Source organism: Notothenia rossii, assembly GCF_949606895.1.
Source record: "Notothenia rossii genome assembly, chromosome: 6".
NCBI classification, from domain to species: Eukaryota; Metazoa; Chordata; class Actinopteri; order Perciformes; family Nototheniidae; genus Notothenia; species Notothenia rossii.
The window spans coordinates 57394768-57415999 of record NC_136909.1 but is presented as its reverse complement, the minus strand read 5'-3'; the positions used below and the strand labels follow the sequence as shown (position 1 = coordinate 57415999).

Below are 21232 nucleotides of genomic sequence, written 5' to 3'. Positions count from 1 at the left end.
GCTTCCATTTAATGTTGTCAAGATTCGATCATTTAAGTCATTTAATCATGATTAAATCATTTTGAAGCGTGCTTTGCTTTCAATTGTCTTCTAAAATGACTGAATTATATGTAATTGTTAAGCTGTATATGACTACGAAACTCGAATCATGCTGCAGTTTAATGCAGCATATCTGCAATCCATTTAAGCTTTTATATTTAAGGGGATATAGCCTGACTTCCTGTTTTCTTTTAGCTAACTCTTTCTAACTTGATGCAGCTTCTACTCTCAGCCCCGACAAAACAGAAGTCTCTTGGTTTGGCTGGCAGGCTACGGAAGACAACTACCAGTGCCGAGTGATTAACGGAACGTTAACCTAACAACTGTAATAACCGAACAGTCTCTGAACAATCTGACATTCCATCGGTACTTGCTACAGTCCTCTTGCCTGGTTTAGAGAGACTTTAGGTCGCGACGCTCACATTTTCGGTAGAATTTACATCGGATAAATTTAAATCGAAATAACGAACACGGGTTGGGTGAAATGTATGGTTAGAATCTTTTGAGGAGGGAGTCAGTTGTAGTTTCTCCTCAAGGGGCGTGGAATGCTATCTGAGCATCAATGTTTCACTGGGGCAAGTGGAAGAAGAGGATGGGAGCCAACAGTTCTTCAAAGAGACCCGTCTTCGACGAAAACGAAGATGGTAAGTGATGAAAAAGTCATGCACGCTTTCCCATAAACCCTTTCGAAATAAATACGACTTTAGAAGTTAGAGATACAGTCATGTTTGTTATTATTTGACGTTAAGTGTCGTATTTTACTCGTTACAAGCCAGCACTAGCTTGTTATATAGACAAAGTTGTGCTATGATACTGAAGCTAAGTTTTCAAAGTTTCTACCATGAGTGTAACTGTTAACAAGATGTATATCTATACACTTCATATTGTGCAAGTTGTCTTCTTTTAACAAATGTTAATTTTGTGTTGTGGGAATGTTGGAGCCTAACTTTTTACCCGTGGTGTAATTTAAATAAGTAAGCCCTATGTGTACTATTTTCACATTATGCTACTTTATACTTCTCTAACTCCCTACGCTTTGTAGGTAAATGTTATACTTTATATTACATTTTCTAAAATATATTGAGTTTATTTATTTAAATTGATTCAAATAAATCAATAAACCCCACCTTTACCAATTTTAATATTTAAGTGATTAAAACAATAATACATCAATAATTTGTATTAAATACATGTATATATTAGTTAATTTCACTCATGGCAATTATTATAAAACAAAACATGTACACTTTACCGGTTTTTGTAGCCGTGATGGAAAAATGAAATCAAATGTATAATAGATAAAAAAATATCCAGTGTAACTATTTTGCATAACGAGTACTTTTGGTGCTTAGAGTATTTTCAATGCTAATACTTTTGAATGTATGCTTGAATGCAGGAGTTTTACTTGTAAATGAGTATGTTTACACTGTAGTTTTGCTGCTTTTATTTAAGTAAATAATCTGAGTACTTCTTGCACCTCTGCTTTTCACTAATCGACAGCTGTTATTATCCAGAGTTGACAATAAATTCAGCTGATTCAACCTAAATCAGTATTTTCATCACACACAATAACGCCCACACAACATACACTGACAGCATACAAAGTCTCCGCTTCAGCCTCCATGCAGAAAATATGAGAGGCAGAAAGTGCTCATACTGCGAGAGAACACGTGAATGCTTGAATGAACCCTTTGAAATATGGACTATTTCAAGAGAGAAAGTTAATTGCATAATTAAGACACGATTAGTGTCATGCATGGAAGTAATGTTAATTTATGATTTCTTGTCAGTGCATGGGAAATAAGCTTCTTGGATGTGCACACAAAAGCACAGCACTGCATCTCTATGATAGGCTACAGAAATCCAGTTTCGCTACAGAGTCATCATCATGTGCTGGACAAGTAACAGGCAAAACTTGATCGGATTAGGTCATTTCACCACGGGGATTCAGTCATATGTGTTAGGATAACCTAATTAAAGTTTCACATTTTTGTCAATTGCCTTCAAAATGTTTCCAGCTCTCAGTCAGATTTCTCGAAAAGGGAGTGGTTTTAGAAAGTAATGAGTGGCCCCGGCTGTAAGTGGTATGTCCTTCTCATCCTTACAGCAGCTGGTCAGAGCTCACAGCAGTTACTATATTGAAGTTCAGAGAGACGTTCTTGGACAATTCCTTTTCTATACTGTCCAATTAAAAGAGAAACCTTGAGAAAAAGGGCAGAACCTCTCAAGGCTGAGATGGTATAGAGATAGAGGAGAGAGATCCCATACATCATTATTATCAGACAGAAGTCAGTTCCCTCAACCTCCTGTCACCTCGGTGAGGTGCCAGTTATGTATGACTTACACAAAAAATAGATATAACAGCTGTGCTTCAATAATAACCATTACGACACACAGATGAAAAGATCCACTCTGTTAAGATGAATACCTAGTTGTCAATTATTAAATGAAAGCAACCTTTTTCAAAATGTATTAATATGCTTGAGTCATTTTTTTTAATCAAAAACAGAAATAATTCTCTGTGGATATTTTCTGTGTTCTTCACTGAGTATGTTTGAGCAGTGGATAAAACAACACATGAAGACATTGGGCTTTCAGAAACAATGTTTGATTCTTTACCCTTTTATGACATTTTATAGACCAAACAACTAATTATCAAAGGAAATAATCATCAGAATGATCAACAAGGAGAGTAATACATTCGTACTATGATCATTGGTGCAAAGGTGTGTTTTTATGTATGGAAGCAGGATAATGGAATTTTTTCGATATGCTGATATTTTCCCTCTTTTGTTGGCCCTCGCTGGTAGGCTGTTTAAATGTAATAATATAATAACTGAAGTAAATCATTTAAAAAAAGATGCCCAATGTGTTGCTTATCCTTATAGAGAGGCGAAGTCCCTCCCCTTCCGGGAGCCTCCATGGGACCCCGGAAGCGGAAAATTATACATAGAAGTCAATGGAGAGAGAAAAGTTATCTTTTGATCCCGTTTGAATTGTGCCACGAATGACACATATGATGTTTGTCAATCTTAAACAATCATTTCCATGCAAAAAAAGTCACAGTTTGTCGTAAAACTGCTGAAATATAAGACTATGAATAATACGCAACTAGAAAGACTACAAATCCTAAATGCATTCTGGGTCGCGTAAGTGATGTCATAGGCGATAATGCTCCAAGACTGGTTGTGACTCGCAAAGCAAAGAGGAAGAAGAAGACTGATTTATTCCCTCCAATAAATATAAGAGATTGCTCCAATAAATTCACTTTTACAAGATGCCTGTGTGCTTTGTACCAGGTTGTAATCACAAAAGAGATCATACCACTTGCTCGTTCTATCGCTTCCCGTCTGATGAAAGGACCAGGAGTCGTTGGACCAAACATATCAGGTAATATACATGTTTTGCATGGAACATAGTCAAGTTAGCTACCTAGCTAGTAGCGAGCATGTTAGTTAGCATTATATTACATTACTTAGCCTTGTCATTTGTATTAGCCTTAACACGAAGTAAACCGAAATGTTAAACAGTAAGAGTATTCATGATGGTAAGTATTTTGTGAAACATTTGAAGAGTAGCCTATCGCCCCCTCCACCAGGTGCTAAGGGGGCGGGAGGTAGGCTAACCCCACATTAGTATCAGCGATCTTTTCTACTTAATGCTATCTGCACAAATGGTTAACATTGACCATTAAAAGATCAGGCAGTCCAGGGAGAGTCGAAGGAAGGAAGGCAGGCAGCTTTGCATGACATTCTTCTGGACGTGTTTCATTGTGATGATAGTGAGAGTGAGTCAATCTGTTTGTTGGAAAGACAGTAGTTGAGTGATTACTGAGAGAAAATTATTAAAAGAGATAATTATTCAGTGTTGTTACTTTAAAGTGTTGTTACTGACCTTTTTCTCTTTTATTTTCTTTACCTCACCTGTAACTGCTGAGACCCTGAGGAACAAGCACACTGGACTGACCTGCTCTGGCAACCTGATTTCCACTGTACGTAATAGTATTTGGTTATGGTATATTATTTATATACATCAAAGGCACAATGCACCCCCCAGAGACACACATGTATTGAGTGTGATATTTTGCATTGGTCATGTGAAATCATCTTTACATACTAGAAAACTGTAGGAGCGGCAACTTGTTTTGAAATTGAATTTTTAATATCCGATAATAAAGTTGATCTGTTTTCTTTATTCTTCTCTCTCCCCAGCTCCATCCATCACCGTTCTCTGTTCCTGCAGGTCCTGCTTGCTAATCAATATTCATATTTTTTTACACAATTACAAATAAAGTCAATGTATTGTATGACATGAAGTTGTGCTTCATTCTGAGTCAATAATAAATTCATTCTGCCTTCAACTCCAAAATTATTGTGGACTGCACCGACATCCATGTAGCTGCCCCCCAGTAAGATGAACCAAGCAAAGTTGACATACTCAACATACAGCTGTACTCTTAAGTTTACATGAAGAATTTGTGAAATATTGGTAATAACAGGTTTAAATGATTATTAGTAATTAATTATATAATTTTCTCATCGTAGATGAGCAGACAGGGAGCAGATGAGAAAAGCAGAATATGCAGCTGCCATTTTCCACATGGAAAAGAGAAAGGGCCAAGTGTATTTGAGTGGACAAAAGAGAAATCCCAAATACGAAAAATAAAATTATACAATTTACAGATATGTATACAAATAAATATATATCCTATATACACCATCATGTATAATGATGGTGTATGATGTAGAAGGAAGTGTGGTAGATAACAAGTAAATATAGAGTTACATACAGATCCATGTTACAGCAAAAGATGGAATAACTAAGAAGCACGCAGTATAATAATAATTACACGCAACAATTAAATAACTGCTCAGCATCTCCACCACAATCCCAATCTGCTGTGTCCTGTTTTCCTCCCCTCTGCATAACACCCCATCACACATACGAAACACAACGCAGAGTCCGAGGGTGTTAAGAGTATGTTTATTTAAATGTCCTCCTCTCTACTGGCCAACACAGGGAGCATATGCTGGGTGTAGAATTGTTCCAGGAGGAGGAGATTTCCATGCCATGCAGGGTCTTTGGGGATGGGGAGGATGATCGCCTCCATCGTGGTCCACAGCAGCAGAGACTCCGGTCTGTGATGTGCAGCTGTTATATAATATACAATACATTTTTTTGAAAAACATTTGATCAAAAAATAAAGATTTGGTCAGGATCTAGAGTCAGTGTGTAGTTTATTAATTAATCAATGCTCTCTACATTAGGAAAACACATACCAGTGTACCAGAGGGAGTCACACACAGCTGTGCCTAGATAACCAAACAAATTGACAACAGGGATGCAAACTCATCAGGTATGAAAAAGGTGACAAGGATCCGAGCCCCCTGACCCCACAGAATATCGGCTTTAAAATTAGGAATAACAGGATTTTAGCAGTCAGAACAACTAAAGCAGCAGTGTTAATATTAACAGAAACGCCATAGAGTCACATCTAATAGAAATATATAAAAAGCATTTATTTTAATTGTGTAGCAGTCAGTTTATAATTTTGGCAGCACTGTTGAGCATTTTGAAAATGTATTTTCATGCCTCTGTGCAAGGCTTAGTTTTTCTATCTTTATAGCCACTGGTGTAAAGTAACCAAGTTCATAAACTCAACAAGTACTATACTTGGGCACAATTTTGAGATACTTGTACTTTACTTAAGTATTTCAATGTTTTGCTACTTTGTACTTCTACTCCACTACAGTTCAGAGGTAAATTGTGTACTTTTACTCCACTACATGTATTTAATACCTTTAGTTACTTTACAGATGTGGATGAATGATGTGAAATATAATCAAGTGTTAAATCAGACTTTAGTTCCACCTGGAGTAAATCCAAAAGCTACCCTGCCTGCAGTATACAAAGTCATTCAAAGTAGCTGCACCTTTACCAGCTTTGATAACACTTTAATGATCAGTCATTATAAAACATATCATATTATTCTGAAATGGACCAATCTGCAAAATGACTACTTTTACTGTCGCTACTTTCACTATATTTTGATAATAATAATTTTCTACTTTTACTTGAGGAACATTTGGAATGCAGGACTTTTACTGTAACAGAGTATTCCTACACTCTGGTACTTCTACTTTTACTCAAGTACAAGAACTGAGTACTTCTACTTTTAATCAATTTCAAGATATATACTTATACCACCTCTGTTTATCAGTGTTGGGTGTAACGCGTTACAAAAGTAACGGAGTTACAGTAATATATTACTTTTTGCTGTAACGAAGTAATGTAACGCGTTACTAATGAAATGTGGGTAATATATTACCCGTTACAATGCTCAGTAACGCAGTTACAACACATTTTAACACAACATTAAATGGTGTTTTGTTGAATGTACTAACATAGCGAGACATTCCGACACCAGACAAATTGTGCGGGTAGATTAGTAAACCAGGTGTGTTTACCCTTCAGGCTTCGCGTCGGGATCTTCGGGGCAGTTGAATGTTATGCACCCTCTATTCAAAAAAGAGAACAGAGCAAAAAATACAAACAACAAATTGTGTCAGCTGCGCGTGACCTGCTCCACTGCGCGTGCATCATTTCAAAAGTGCTTCCACAGCAGTGACACACATCTGTGGATAATCAAATACGAAAATGGTTAAAGCAACCATCACTAAACGTCAGCAACACTGCATCTACTGCAGACAGTAGCAACAGGTCAGATGGGGACATCACGTTACCCTCCGTTGTGGACACTAGCTTACTCCCGCCTGACTCGCCGCCCTCGCCCCCGGAGCAGCAGTCTTCGTCGCCCGAAACTACGCCGCCCCTCTGCGGCCCGCAGGTGCCAGGATACCACGGCAAAACAGCCTGCCCAGGTATGTCTAAACAAGTACCTGCCTGTACAGTGGGGTTAGGCGGTCATTTTGCAGCTCGTGGTATACAAATAGACAATGGAATATTCATGTGAAAGTAGTGCCATATTCTGCCATGCCTGTATAAATGTTGGGTCAAAAATAATGCATACAATAGCACAGATGCCTTCACCACGAATAGCTACAAAAATATCTCATATCCCAAGCTTATCAACGAGCTAATGTTGCAGCTGAAATGTTCTCCAGGTCACAAAGTCAACCTCACATGATGATGTGATACCAGTTTTTAAGCACAGTAAATATTCTCTTCCCAGAGATGGGACCAAGGTGATGTAGTACATGGTTTTAATAATACTTTTGCTTTTCAATGTTTGCCATTTCAAACCATGAGCTGGTTCAAATAATATTTGCCTTGATTTACAATATGTTCTCATTTGTTTTATCAGTACAGTTTTGAAGATTTTGTGCTTTTCTTTGCCATAGCCCACTTTGGACTATATGAAATATTTCAGGATTGCACTTTTAACTCACTTGAAATGTTCTCACTTGCTTGGTTTCAAAACATAACAAATGCCATAATCTGTTCATTGGGGACCATCAATGCTATTTTTCATTGCTGTTGCCGGCCACTATTGCTCATGTAAAGCTACTACTGCTGCGCCCCCTGTAATCTCAGATGCACCCTGAGTCATTTTGTTCTGGAACCGGGCCTGTACATGGCCATATACTAAACAAACTACAGAGCCCATTCCGTGTCCTGTTATGGTTTACTTCCTCTCTGCCTTCTTCTGGTGATTTATCTGACGTCCAGCGCTCCGTCTTTTAACCTCTTTTCCTTTCTCTTTCTTGATCCTCCTTAGAGATCTTCATTATAGTCCTTGACAGTGGCCTGCACTGCTGTATTAACAACGTGTCACATGTTAAGAATTTACAATCAGAATCGAGTATTCAACTAAGCCGTGTAATAAAAGTTGTTAGTAGCCTTAAGGACCTACAGTTGTTATGCTATACCACATTGCCCTTCACTGGATGTACAATAACTACATTTTAGCATTTAAAATACCTAGCCATTCTTTTGCGGTTATTTTGGTGAAAGTAACTAAAAAGTAACTAAAGTAGTGTAACTCATTACATTTCAGAGACAGTAATATTGTAATGTAACTTATTACTTTCAAAAGAGAGTAATAAGTAATATGTAATATATTACATTTTGGAAGTAACTTGCCCAACACTGCTGTTTATAGCCTATGAAAAAAACGATTAGAAAACGAAGGCTAAAGCTAACGTTAGCAGATAGTGACAATGTATGCTAGTTAGCTAGCTCAACGATAATATTGCGACGGGGAAAAAAAACTTTTCAGTGCATATCACGCTCTGCCGCTCCGACAGGGAGCTCTACTCTGAACACCTGAACGGCCCGTTCTAACAGCTGTTCACCAGCGGTCCAGTCTGTGCCACAGTGACTCCGGACGCACAGTTAATATTAACGAACGCACCGTAGGTAATGTAGCTGCTGAAGCTAGACCATCATCGCCGAGCAGCAGAGGCTTATTATACATCATGAGCAGAGCCGACAGGCAGGAAGACTCGAGCACACAGCTCGCGCTTCATTATAATATATAAAAAAAAGCTCGCGGCCGCACATTAATCCGGGTCCCAGACCCCCTCCCATACCCCAAAAATATTTTTATTGCAGATCTACAGGAATCATAAAAACGACCTATTTTAGATTCAAAACGGAGAATTTCGCCGAAAGGTGACAAGTTTGCATCCCTGGACAAGATAACCAAAATCCTTGAATCTACACACAGCAAATAAACTCAAATGACACAACGAGATGTAAAAAGGAGATCACACATATAGTCGATATAGAACTGGCCGCTTCAATCTGAAGAGCAACTAAAACAAAACACGGGAGTGTATCTTGTTCTTGTGAACACTAATGTTATCCACAGCATACACAGACACCACAAAGTTCTTAAGGAGAAAACTAGTTGCTAAAACAAAACACGTTAGTGTACCTTGTTAGCTAGCTGACATTAACCTTAGACATTGCACTCATATTACTCACTGAAACCTTGTAAAGCCGGTCCCGCATGCTGGCTCTTACAGAACCGCTCCCTTTCGTGTATGTACAGCTCTCAACATGCCCAGACTTGTAGTGATTTTCACCTCTTTTTATACTTTTTCGCCTCATTCTGAAAGAAACAGGTGAAATTTACTAACGTGACAGCCATCTTTGTGATGGTGACGCGTATTGTGCGAGACCAGAGACCTGTAGTTCACTGAGCGGTTTCACACAAAAAAAATTGTAACTTCACAGTTTTACGACACATTTTTATTTTTTTGACTTGCAAAATGTTCTTTTAATTTGACAAACATCATATGTGTCATTCGTGGCACAATTCAAACGGGATCGAAAGATGACTTTTCTCTCTCCATTGACGTCAATGTATAAGTTTCCGCTTCCGGGGTCCCATGGGTCGGAAGTAGATGGGCGGGACTTCGCCTCTCTATAATTGTACACTAACGGCTCTTCTACACTACAGGCATCAAAAAATCTTGAAGCTGGGCGTGTCTGAAGCTTGGCGATTTTTTGCGAGCAACGCCACCAACAACCAATCACATGAATCTCCCGCCCCCGACATACAAAGCAATAGCAATGTTAAAACTAAGTAAACTGGATATAAACTTTCCAAACAGGCGAAAAACCTACCAGTTTCACCCACTGTCTCTGCCACCTCCCTCCATGCCTGGTTCCTCCGGCTTGTATCCCGGTAAATAGTTCTGGTCGTAAAGAACCGGGTGATTTGCTACCGTAATATCTCGTTTGGGATATGAGGAAATGAACTGCGGTCTGGCTCTCCCAGCTTGCACGCGGTTTGATTGGCTGCGCTTGCACTGGCGGGATTTGCATAAACGGGATTTGATTGGCTGATGCTAAGCATCGAGCATCAAAAGTTGAACATTGTTCAACTTTTGATGCCGATAGATGCTCGTGATGCTTGCAAAGCCATGCCATGCTCCCCACAATGCAGTTCGGCGAAGATTAAAAATCTTCTACGTCACCTCATTCAAGTGAATGGGCGAAGCGTTGAGAGCATTTTTTGATGCCTGTAGTGTAGACGAGCCGTTACTAGGCTTAATCTGCGCCCTAGGTGCTACGAACAACCCTGTAACCGCAAGATGTGGTGCAAACTAAATGCATTATATCCAAGCTACAAAATGTTAGCTGCTTCAGTCCTTAGGGAAAAGGTTGCCCTCCCTCACTAGTCCAATGAACAATGCTGAAGGACAGAGTTCTATAACCTTAAAGTCAGTCTCAAGTAGGTGATAGATTCTTCTGTGTGAAGATGAACCTCAACAATTTTTGCAACGGTTCGCCTCACGTGTGCATAATTAAAGGGTAATAATATCATCAGCATATCCTCAGAGCTACTTATCTCTACCGAAATCTGCCAAATTCCAAGATGTGTCACATATCATCGTGCATCCCTAATTTGAAGTATTCAGCAGTAAAACACTCCTCAGCTGAACATATACAGTTAATATGGAGTGCATGTGAAGTGGGTGTACGGCACACACACATTAAAAGAGTGTTAATGTCAAAGTTTGATCACCTTTTAAGCGCCCATTCTGCATCACTTACACTCCTTTTACAGCAGCTGCCTCTCTCCCAACCTGCTCATCTGCCAGAGAGCTGCTCTGAGATCAGTCTGAGCAGAGCGTGGCGCACTGCATTGTGGATGCTGACATACAGTCTAGATGTCTCTTGCTGCCTGTCAGGTCTCTTAGAAACAGTATCTGTTGGCTTCTTGGAAAACACCCTATGGCCTACATTAGGCAGTTATATTAGAGCAGCGCTGTGCTCAAAAGGCTGCAAATATAATCAGGCGGTCAGGTTGATGTCCAAGCGTGGCTACCAAAAGGGCTCTTTTGGCAGTTAGTTTGATTAGCAAAGGAAGGCTGTGGAATTGATTTGAGGTGCACATCCTGCTAGTTTTATGCATTTTTCTCTCACTTTGACAACAGCATTCATGCCAGTCTGCTCTTTGTTTGTTTGTAGCCTTTATTTATCCAGGTACAAATTCCATTGAGATCAAAGATCTCTTTTACAAGGGAGAACTGCCGCACATTGGTTACACATGTAACAGAAATACAACAGAAAACTAAAGGACACATACAACATAATGACAGGGGTACAAATGCTCTATTGCCACTTGAGCATTTCTGTAATCATCAGCTTCTTCTTTTTCTCTTTTGGTTGCCTGATTATTTGGTTTGTTGAATTTAAGATTAACTGAACAATTTCTAGGCAACCAGCGGAAACTGCCTCAGTGTTTGCTCAATGCTAAACTAATCAGCTGCTGGCGGTATCTTCAATTGTACCGCTGGAACATCAGAATGATATACAGTTTATTTCCTCATCCAAATCCCATTAAGAAAGGTTGTTCCCTTAAAGAGCAACTTCCAGGTTAAAGACACCTGTGAATAAATGTGTAGGAAAATGATGAATACACTAGATTTTCCAAAAACTATACAGAAATATACACTAGTGACATCTGGCGTCGTTTTTGTAAGAAATGTTCACTTCCGCATAAAAAAGCCTCGGCACGTGACCCCCCGCGTGTGACGTAACATGGGAGAAACAAGAGGGAGAGCGGCCGGTGTAACGCAGGGCTTGACATTAACTTTTTGAGCCACTTGTCCTTCGGACAAGTGGCTCAGCCATTTTACTTGTCCGAAGGCTAAACCCACTTGTCCGAAATGTACTTGTGAAAATAAAAGCCTATTAAAAAAAATGAATAAAACCGACAAGAGATTTGGACAATTAATATGATTTAATAACTTAATCAGGCACATTTTATAACATAAACAGTCTGGCATAAAACGCCATTCGATTGCATACCCAAAGTAATTAGCTATTTATAATACTTTATACTTATAGCACATGCATAAGATGGTCTCTTTTGAAAGGTAACATTCTGAAGTTTCTTACACAATAAAGAAAAATCACTTTGGGTGCTTATAAAAAATATCATGCTATGTAATCATGTTAAACATTTATGTTTAAAAATATCACTTTGAGTGCTAATGTAAAAGAGAAACAGGTTTGAACACACTGAAATAAAATAGTTGCTCCTTACTTTTGTGTTCTGAGAGGTAGGAGCTGGAAAACATAACGGTTCCATAGCCTGAAAACTTAATCATACAGGTCCAAAGTCTATAAAAATCCCATGGAAAATTTGTGTATTTTGTAATGTGTGTACCGCAATAATTCCAAAATGGCCTTCCGCTGCCATTCATTCAGAACGATTGAAAGGCGGCAAATTTCGGCTGCCTCCAAATGAGTTTACAAAACGAAATGAAAAATAAACGTTCTTCAAAAATGTATTGGTTGCACGGCAAAAAATGTTACACAACGTTTGTCAACTGTGAACGTCAGTCAGGATAACTAGCTAGACTACACAGTTCAGTTTATTTCGAATCTCATCATCTTCACACATCAGATAAATAGTCAATTATCTAACGTTAGCAAAAATAAAAGTTGTCACTTACGTGTCTGCAATGTCGGGCAAACTGCGGCAGGTTGAGCAGTACATCATATGCTCTTCTCCTAATTCTTCGGTGTACCGGAGCCAAGGAAACTTCTCGGTCCATGATGGAAGGAAGTTTCTTTTGCGTTTTGTTTCATAATCTAATTTGGAGGCAGCCGATTTTTCAGGATCTCGCCTAGGTCGCTTTCCTGGGGCTTGGTTCGCTTTTGGCGCCTGCAGCCAGGACATCTTGAACTCATTACTCACTGACTGGATATCGAGGATAGATGAGTCGCGAGCGTGACAGCGCATACACACCAGCCGCGCAAGCAGGCACTCGCGGGTTCGTGTTCACACCAATTTTCCGCGGGTCAAATATTTCTACCAATCACTGCAGTCATAATATTGACGTACAGGTACGGAGATTGCGACACTGCGAGACAGGCATTTCAGATGGAATAACGTTACTATTTCGTTTGGGTGATTTCCCCCCCCCCCCAAAAATGCACTTGTCCGTTTGGACAAGTTAAACTGTATTATGCTTGTCCGACCATTTTTTTTACTTGTCCCGGACAATCGGACAAGCCTTAATGTCAAGCCCTGTAACGTATTAATAAACATGGATCCCAATGCTAGTTTCGATACAGAAGACACAGAAGAAGTTGAACATGAATATTCGAATGCATATGACGGACCACAACCTTATAATTATGAGCTTGCTAGGCGTCCAAGAGAACAGGAGCAGCCAAGGATTAGAAGAAATAACGGCCATCGGAGAGAAATTGAGCTGTGGTGTGAGGAGAACTAGTGGAGAACTGGGCAGCTATCTTGGTGAGTGACCGGCGTTAGCTACAGAATGTTAGCCAACGTCACATCATAACATTGTGAAATTAGCTATCACATATCAGGCTATAACTAAAGTAGCATTGATAATATAGTAACGTTACCGGCAGGATTGTTGATAATGATCAATAACAGAAACTAATGCGCAAGTATCAGCCGTATCTCGCGTTACCTAATGCAACTCCACACTACGGTGCTGTTTACCGGAGGGGAGACGCGAAATACGGCTGATACTTGACGATCTGGCGGAGAAAGGTTGTGGAGCCTCCGTTGATATGCCGTTGTAAATGGCTTAATGGAAAGCAGGTGTGTAGTCGGGGAGGGTGCACAGCTGATTGCAGCAGGTGAGTGGAGGTTGAGCCGGGAGCCAGGAGTGACAGCCACCACGCACACTCAAACAACACAGACAGGGGGTAACAAGCAAACACAAAGGATTTGGGTCAATATTCTAGCGCGCAAAACAAGCTACTCACGAGCGGAAAATGTGCTTTTACACGCGCATGAAATGACCCTCGCGCGCAGATTAAACCCCCGCGAGCAGAGACAGCCCTCTTGCTCGCTCACGGAGTCTGTCTGCGCGCGCGTGAAAAGTTTATGACACTTTGGGGGCGGAGCCACTGGACTTTGATTGACAGCTGCCAGGAAACCTGGAGTTGCCAGGTTTGATAAATGCCTGAACTACCAAGAGAAGAGGTGAAAGCATCAATATCAGTTGGCGAGATTGAATGGTAAAGATGTCCATAAAAAACTATTATATTCGTAAAGTGTACAGCTAATATATATATATATATACAGGACTGTCTCAGAAAATTAGAATATTGTGATAAAGTTCTTTATTTTCTGTAATGCAATTAAAAAAACAAAAATGTCATACATTCTGGATTCATTACAAATCAACTGAAATATTGCAAGCCTTTTATTATTTTAATATTGCTGATTATGGCATACAGCTTAAGAAAACTCAAAAATCCTATCTCAAAAAATTAGAATAGTTCCTCAGACCAAGTAAAAAAAAAAGATTTATAACAGCAAAACACAATCAAACATTTGAAAATGTCCATTAATGCACTCAGTACTTGGTTGGGAATCCTTTTGCACGGATTACTGCATCAATGCGGCGTGGCATGGAGGCAATCAGCCTGTGGCATTGCTGAGGTGTTATGGATGCCCAGGATGCTTCAATAGCGGCCTTTAGCTCATTAGCATTGTTGGGTCTGGTGTCTTTCAGCTTCTTCTTCACAATACCCCACATATTCTCTATGGGGTTCAGGTCAGGGGAATTTGCAGGCCAATCGAGGACAGTAATGCCATGGTCAGTACACCAGTTACTGGTGGTTTTGGCACTGTGGGCAGGTGCCAGATCATGCTGGAAAATGAATTCCTCATCTCCATAGAGCTTTTCAGCAGACGGAAGCATGTAGTGCTCTAAAATCTCTTGGTACACAGCTGCATTTACTCTGGGCTTGATGAAACACAGTGGACCAACACCAGCAGCTGACATGGCTCCCCAAACCATCGCTGACTGTGGGAACTTCACACTGGATTTCAAGCAACTTGGATTTTGCTCCTCTCCAGCCTTTCTCCAGACTCTGGCGCCTTGACTTCCAAATCAAATACAAAACTTGCTTTCGTCTGAAAAGAGGACTTTGGACCACTGTGCAACTGTCCAGTGCTTCTTTTCCTTAGCCCAAGTCAGACGCCTCTTCCGTTGTCTTGAGTTCAGAAGTGGCTTGACCATGGGAATACGGCTATTGTAGCCCATTTCCCGGACACGTCTGTGAACAGTGACTTTTGATACCTGGACTCCAGCTTCAGTCCACTGTCTTTGAAGCTCCCCCAAATTCTGGAAGCGACTCTTCTTCACAATGCTGTTAAGGCTGCGGTCATCTCTCTTGGTTGTGCAGCGTTTCCTGCCACATTTCCCCCTTCCAACAGACTTTTTGTGGATGTGCTTTGAAACTGCACTCTGTGAACAGCTTGCTCTTTGAGAAATTTCTTTTTGTGTCTTACCCTCCTGATGGAGGGTGTCAATGACGGTCCTCTGGACAGCAGTCAGATCAGCAGTCTTCCCCATACTTGTGATTTAGTTTACTGAACCAAGCTGAGTGTTTTTCAAGGCTCAGGAAACCCTTGCAGGTGTTTCGAGTTAATAAGACGATTCAAGTGATTCGTTGAACACCCTACTAGTATACTTTTTCATGATATTCTAATATTTAGAGATAGGATATTTGAGTTTTCTTAAGCTGTATGCCATAATCAGCAATATTAAAATAATAAAAGGCTTGCAATATTTCAGTTGATTTGTAATGAATCCAGAATGTATGACATTTTTGTTTTTTTAATTGCATTACAGAAAATAAAGAACTTTATCACAATATTCTAATTTTCTGAGACAGTCCTGTATATATATATATATATATATATATTATATAATAATAATAATAATAAATCATATGTGTCCGAAAGGGAGCAGGAGGAAGCAAATGCTTATTAATTCCCACCCTTTACTTACTGCTGATCAATGATTATCCTTTAAATCATTTCTGCAAGTTATTCCTACTCACATCTTTACATTTATACATACATTTATAATAATTTCTCATCTTCAATCACCTCTCTTCATTCTCATAGTTTTTCAAGAAAGGGTTTCTGTACATCCTTTTAAAATGAATTATGCTTGTGCTTTGTTTTAACTCCTGCTCCAAACCATTCCATAAAATCACCCCACAAATTGTTATACTCATACTTCTCAAAGTTGTTCTGACCTTGAGTTGTTTAAAATGTAGATTTCCTCTCAAATTATACCCATCCTCTCTGTCTACGAACAATTTTTTTAATTTCCTAGGTAGTAGATTATGTCTTTTTCTGTACATGATTTGTGCCGTTTTAAATTTAACCAGATCAATGAACTTCAATATGTGTGACTTCAAAAATAATACATTAGTGTGTTCAAGATATCCAACATTATTGATAACTGTTATAGCCCTTTTCTGTAATGTGCATAACGGCTGTAGGTTTGTTTTGTACGTGTTTCCCCAAATCTCCACACAGTAAATCAGATGTGGCAATATTAGTGTGTTATATAGAGCATACAATGAGTTGCAGTCCAGAATGTGTCTGGCTTTCCCCAATATTGCGATAGTTTTAGCCAGTTTTGCTTTTACATGAGTGATATGAGGTTTCCAGCTGATTTTGTGGTCTAAAACCACACCAAGGAACTTAATTTAATATACTCTTTCTATGTTTATGTTATCTAGTATTAATTGCACCTGTGGATTTGTTTTAAGGTATCCGATAAGCCAGCTGGGCAAACATGAGTGACAGCCAAACGGCATCAGAAAAAGGCACATTTGTAATGTTAAACTTCTTAATTCCGTTTATTCTGCTCATTTATCACCTGGTTTGGTGAGTATGAGACCTTTGTTGGTAATGCGGCTCGGGGTAAAAACATCCTGAATGATGGACACCTAACCAGGAGAGGCTGACTCCACACTACCTCTTTTAAATCAGCACTGCTCTCCACTTTACATACAGTATATATTAGTATTTGTCAAATGTAAATATTTTTAATTTGTTATAATAGTCTTAAAATAGTTTATAACAGTCCTATTTTTATTTGTTTTGTTTTGCTGCGTATTATTCTGTATGTGTCTCTGTATGCACCACATATACTAAAGCAAATTCCTCGTATGTGTAAACATACTTGGTAATAAAAACGATTCTGATTCTGACTGCAATGAAAAAAGCACCTGCTTCTTAAATGGAAAAGTTGGACTTTTGGCTGTGGATCAATGTACAAACACCAGCAAACACAATACATCACCCATAAGCTTTGGTATCATTTCATGGGTTTAGCAATACATAGATATTATTTGGGTATTGTGATAAGATACTACTTGCTATCTTCTTATATTTTGATTATCGATTATAAGAGTTTTTTTTATCTCGTTTTAAAGGCTGCATCAGTAGATTAATTTTCAGGGTTTACCAGACTTTTTCTATTATTTGCCTTTACCAACTTAGTTAAAACCCACATTACTGATGATTATTTATCAGAGTCTCATTGTGTCAATATTTCTTGAATACATCAGTGATCAACCACACAATATCATCACAATATAAAATTCAAAGTATTTGATATTGGATTTTCTTCATATGGTCCAGCCCTAGTTACAGCCCTATTGTAAAGAGTTTGTCTCCACACAGTTGGACTGAGGGACTGTGCTTTAACTATTAACTAGCCTCCAGACAAAGGAGCTTCACTCTCTCCACTCTCTCATCCCATCGTGGCACAGCGTGTGGCTCTTTGAAAGAGGCCACTCGTTGTGAATGTGCTGCAGTGTTCAGCAGACAGTGCACAATTGACCAATGCCTGCTATAAGTGAACATTGGCACACATTTCGCTGTACTTCTTATATGTGTTCCAACTGATTTATAAAGCGTGATGTGTGAGTGATTGTGCACGCGGGACATGCTGTTAATTGTTATCTGTTTTTTGTTTTGTTACATTCTTGAGTGCTTTTGATCACCCTTGTTAAGCCAAAGGCAAAATTCCTTCTCCTGTAGACGATACATATCTCTTCTCCTTGTAGGCGTGTGTGTGTCTGCCTGAATGTCTGAGTGTGTGCATGACTGCTCTTCCCGTCGAGGATAAGTGCATGTGGCAATGAAAGCAGATTTGGTTGAGGATAAAGATATACGCAGAGAGATGGCTGATTACTTGCACTGAATATTGAAGCCTTCACTGTCTTTCATCTCTGTTCCAGACTCTCAATTTCTCTCACTTTCTTTATTCTGATCAACTTCACGGCTGCCTGCAGCGACTGGCCTCCTGCCACAGCAGAGGACCGCCATCATTGGCTGTAGCATCAAGATGCAATAGGTGGGGAAACTGCCCGGGTCATATTTCACTAATTTGATCGCAGAGCGAGGCCACACTTCAGATTGTGGAAACTTTTTGAAGTGTAGGAAATAAAAGCAGACATTTACTAAAGTGTAACTTAGCGTTAGCATTAGGGATGGGTATCGAGAACCTGTACGAAGTCAGCTCCGGTACCTGATTGGACGGTATTGGTATACCGTTTAGCCGCTGGACAAACGGTGCTGCTATCGGTATATGAATTACGCTACTTCCTTAGTTTAAACAATTCTGGTTGGTTGGGTACCCTCATCCCGTGTGACGTATCCAGTTTGAGTACCACTCTGATTGGCCACTGTGAATGCCACTCGTTATCTCTCCTAAAAGCGCTCTTATTATTGTGAGACTTCCAGGGGCAGACGCAACATTTGGTATACGTCTCATCACTGTACGAACAAAACTCACTGAACTATCAGCCAGGAAAGAGCAAGAAAACAACTTCACTTTATGTAGCCATTTCTTACCTTTGCTGTTTTGTGATCAAAAGCTGTGTTCAATGCTGCTGAAGGTTAATCCAATGTCTCTGTAACTTTTAAATGATTAATGAGAATCCATCATTACAATTATAAATAAATAATAAACAGATTATAATGGTTAGCCGACCGGAGCTTCCGGTTTAGGAGGTGCGCACGCAGCGTCTCGTTTTAACTGACCAATGGTTATGTTTACATGGATTTATGAACTGCCCCCAATTACCGCCCCCCTTCCAGAGACACACTGTCAAACGCACTCAGTCATACCTGCTTGGTATGACATTGAAAAAGTTACATTAAATAATAAATACAAATAAATTACAATAAAATGACTGTTGTTTAAGCTGTTCCACCCTGAGACTGTTTTTCAGGTCTCAGGCTCGAAAATGACATTCCCAGAACAAATGACCATATCTTCCCTTCTAAAATGGTTAAATTAATAATCTAATTTATGGATTAACTTCAGCAGCGTTTTTATCGTTTTAATGCCATTGAAGACCACTTTTGACCAGACAACGACCAAGGTAGGCCATGTTGCCGGTTTTAGCTACCTAGCGCCACATGTTTTGATGTCTGTTCTTGTTAATAGCTTCGCGAGTTCTTATCATGGAGTGATGATGTATGTACCCATCGATTCTGTGTCATCATCATCGATGCGTTGGACGTGCGCTCGTGGCTAATTCATAGGCTCAGCGCTAGCTTTGTGGGTTTTAAAAAAATAAATAAAAAATGATCAGTTAGCTGAGTTTCTTCCCGCTACATGGATATAAAACATTCATAGTTTATTGAATATTAAGATGCCCTCAGACGCTGTTTCCTGCAGATGACGCGTTTTCCCCCCGGTATCGAGGGTGCGGTGTAGAAGAGGTTAATCTTCACATCTTGTAATCATGTCTATAATTTTGAGCACCAAATGATTGAAAAGTATCGATAAGAGTTAGGGCTGCACGATATGGGCCAAAATTCATATCTCGATATTTTTTAGCTGAATGGCGATATACGATATATATCTCGATATTTTTTCCGTAAAGTAAAAACAAAACAGACAGTCCTAGTTTGAAGCCAAACCTCACACAGGCACTTTATTTAACGTTTAGAAGCTGCACATCAACATGCATGAAATAATTCAGGAACAAAAACTACCAGCATAAATAAATAAAGATACCATTCTTCCTTCTTTCTTGCATCCTCCCTCATTCCCTCAATTACTGCTTTCTCCCCCGCCTTACTTGCTTCTTTACTGCCTTCCTTCCTTCTCTCCCCCATCCTTCCTTCAATCTTCAAATCCTTCTTTCCCTCCCTCCTTCTGTCCTTCATTCCTCCCTCACTCCCTCTGTTCCTTCTTTCTCCCCCCCTCCTTCCTTGCTTCTTTCCTTCTATAATTTCTTCCCTCCTTGCTTCTTTTCTCCTTACTACCTTCATTTCATATTCTTTCTGTCCCTGATTTCTTTCTTCCATCCTTCCTCCCTCAATTCTTTCTTTCTCCCCCTCCTTCCTTGCTTTAACCAACACGCCTTTAATTTACACATTACACAACACATGCACATAGTTTATCCGTTTAAGTTATTTATTTTATTAACATTATTTTCTAATTTCATATTAGTTAATTCAATATTGCACTCACCGATGGCCAGGTGAAGTCTGTGTCCAAAACACTGCATCCTCATCCACTTGTTAAGTCGCGCTGCTTTAACCACATTAGTCCCGTTGTCTGTTGTTATAGCGACCAGTCCCGTTGGTTTGAGCTTCCAGTTTACGAGGACATCCTGCAGGGCTTCAGCTATGTGTTCCCCGGTGTGGTCCTGGGGAAAGTAGCTGGTCTGGAGACAGGCACTTTTAATTTCCCACCCATCTAGGAAATGTATTGTCACACTCAGGTACGGCTCGCAGGTCCTGCTGGACCAGATATCGGTGGTCAGTGCGAAGTGAGACACTAGAGCGAGCCGGGCGAGGAGACGCTCTCTCACTTCGGTGTACATCTCGGGCAGGGCTTCTCTTGCAAAGTAATTTCGACCAGGTAACTCGTACCTGGGGTCAACAGCTTTTAGCAGCTTTACAAAGCCGGTCTGCTCCACAGTCGACGTGGGGACCATGTCTTTGGCTAAGTGATATGCCACTGCCTTCGTTATTTCACGCCACTTTTCGCTTTTTTTTTCATAAGGCACACCACGTGTGAGTGAGTTGTGTAGCGTGATTTGCTTTGAGGCAGGAGGCTGACAAGTCTTCACGGTCTGGGTTGCAGCACGCAGTTTAATACACTCCTCATACTGCACTTTGTGCTTCTGTTGTAAGTGGTGGAAGAGATTTGTTGTGCTCGACCCTTTCGTTGCAACTTTTTTCCGGCATTGTCTACAAAGTGCATTTTTCTGCTCCACGTCTGCCGCTTGAAAACCAAACCATCTCCAAATGAGAGAGCCGTTTGTTTTCTTCTTAACAACCAGTTCATCCTCGTTTTCTGTATCACCTTCTCTCCTTTCTGTCTCCTCCTCTATCTCCGGATTGTTCGCTGCTGCTGCCATGCTTCTTCATGCAAATGTCGGGAGG

The 21232-nt window shown here is 39.9% G+C and overlaps 1 protein-coding gene and 1 long non-coding RNA gene across 2 annotated transcripts in view; one reads left to right on the top strand and one right to left on the bottom strand.

The window, feature by feature from the left end:
• Positions 1-281: 281 nt before the first annotated feature.
• The window catches only part of stk32c (serine/threonine kinase 32C), a gene marked incomplete at its 3' end in the record, with an annotated part of 108843 nt that continues 87892 nt past the window's right edge, over positions 282-21232 (top strand). Inside the window, exon 1 of the mRNA XM_079689931.1 lies at positions 282-683. Within this exon, the coding sequence (XP_079546057.1) occupies positions 602-683 (82 nt within the window). The 5' untranslated portion in view covers positions 282-601. The remainder of the gene's footprint in view (positions 684-21232) is intronic.
• LOC307043455 lies at positions 5004-9317 on the bottom strand. Its single transcript, XR_013809390.1, has 2 exons — positions 8989-9317; positions 5004-5190 (listed from the first exon to the last, which is right to left on the bottom strand). It is a non-coding gene; the product is annotated as an uncharacterized lncRNA (long non-coding RNA).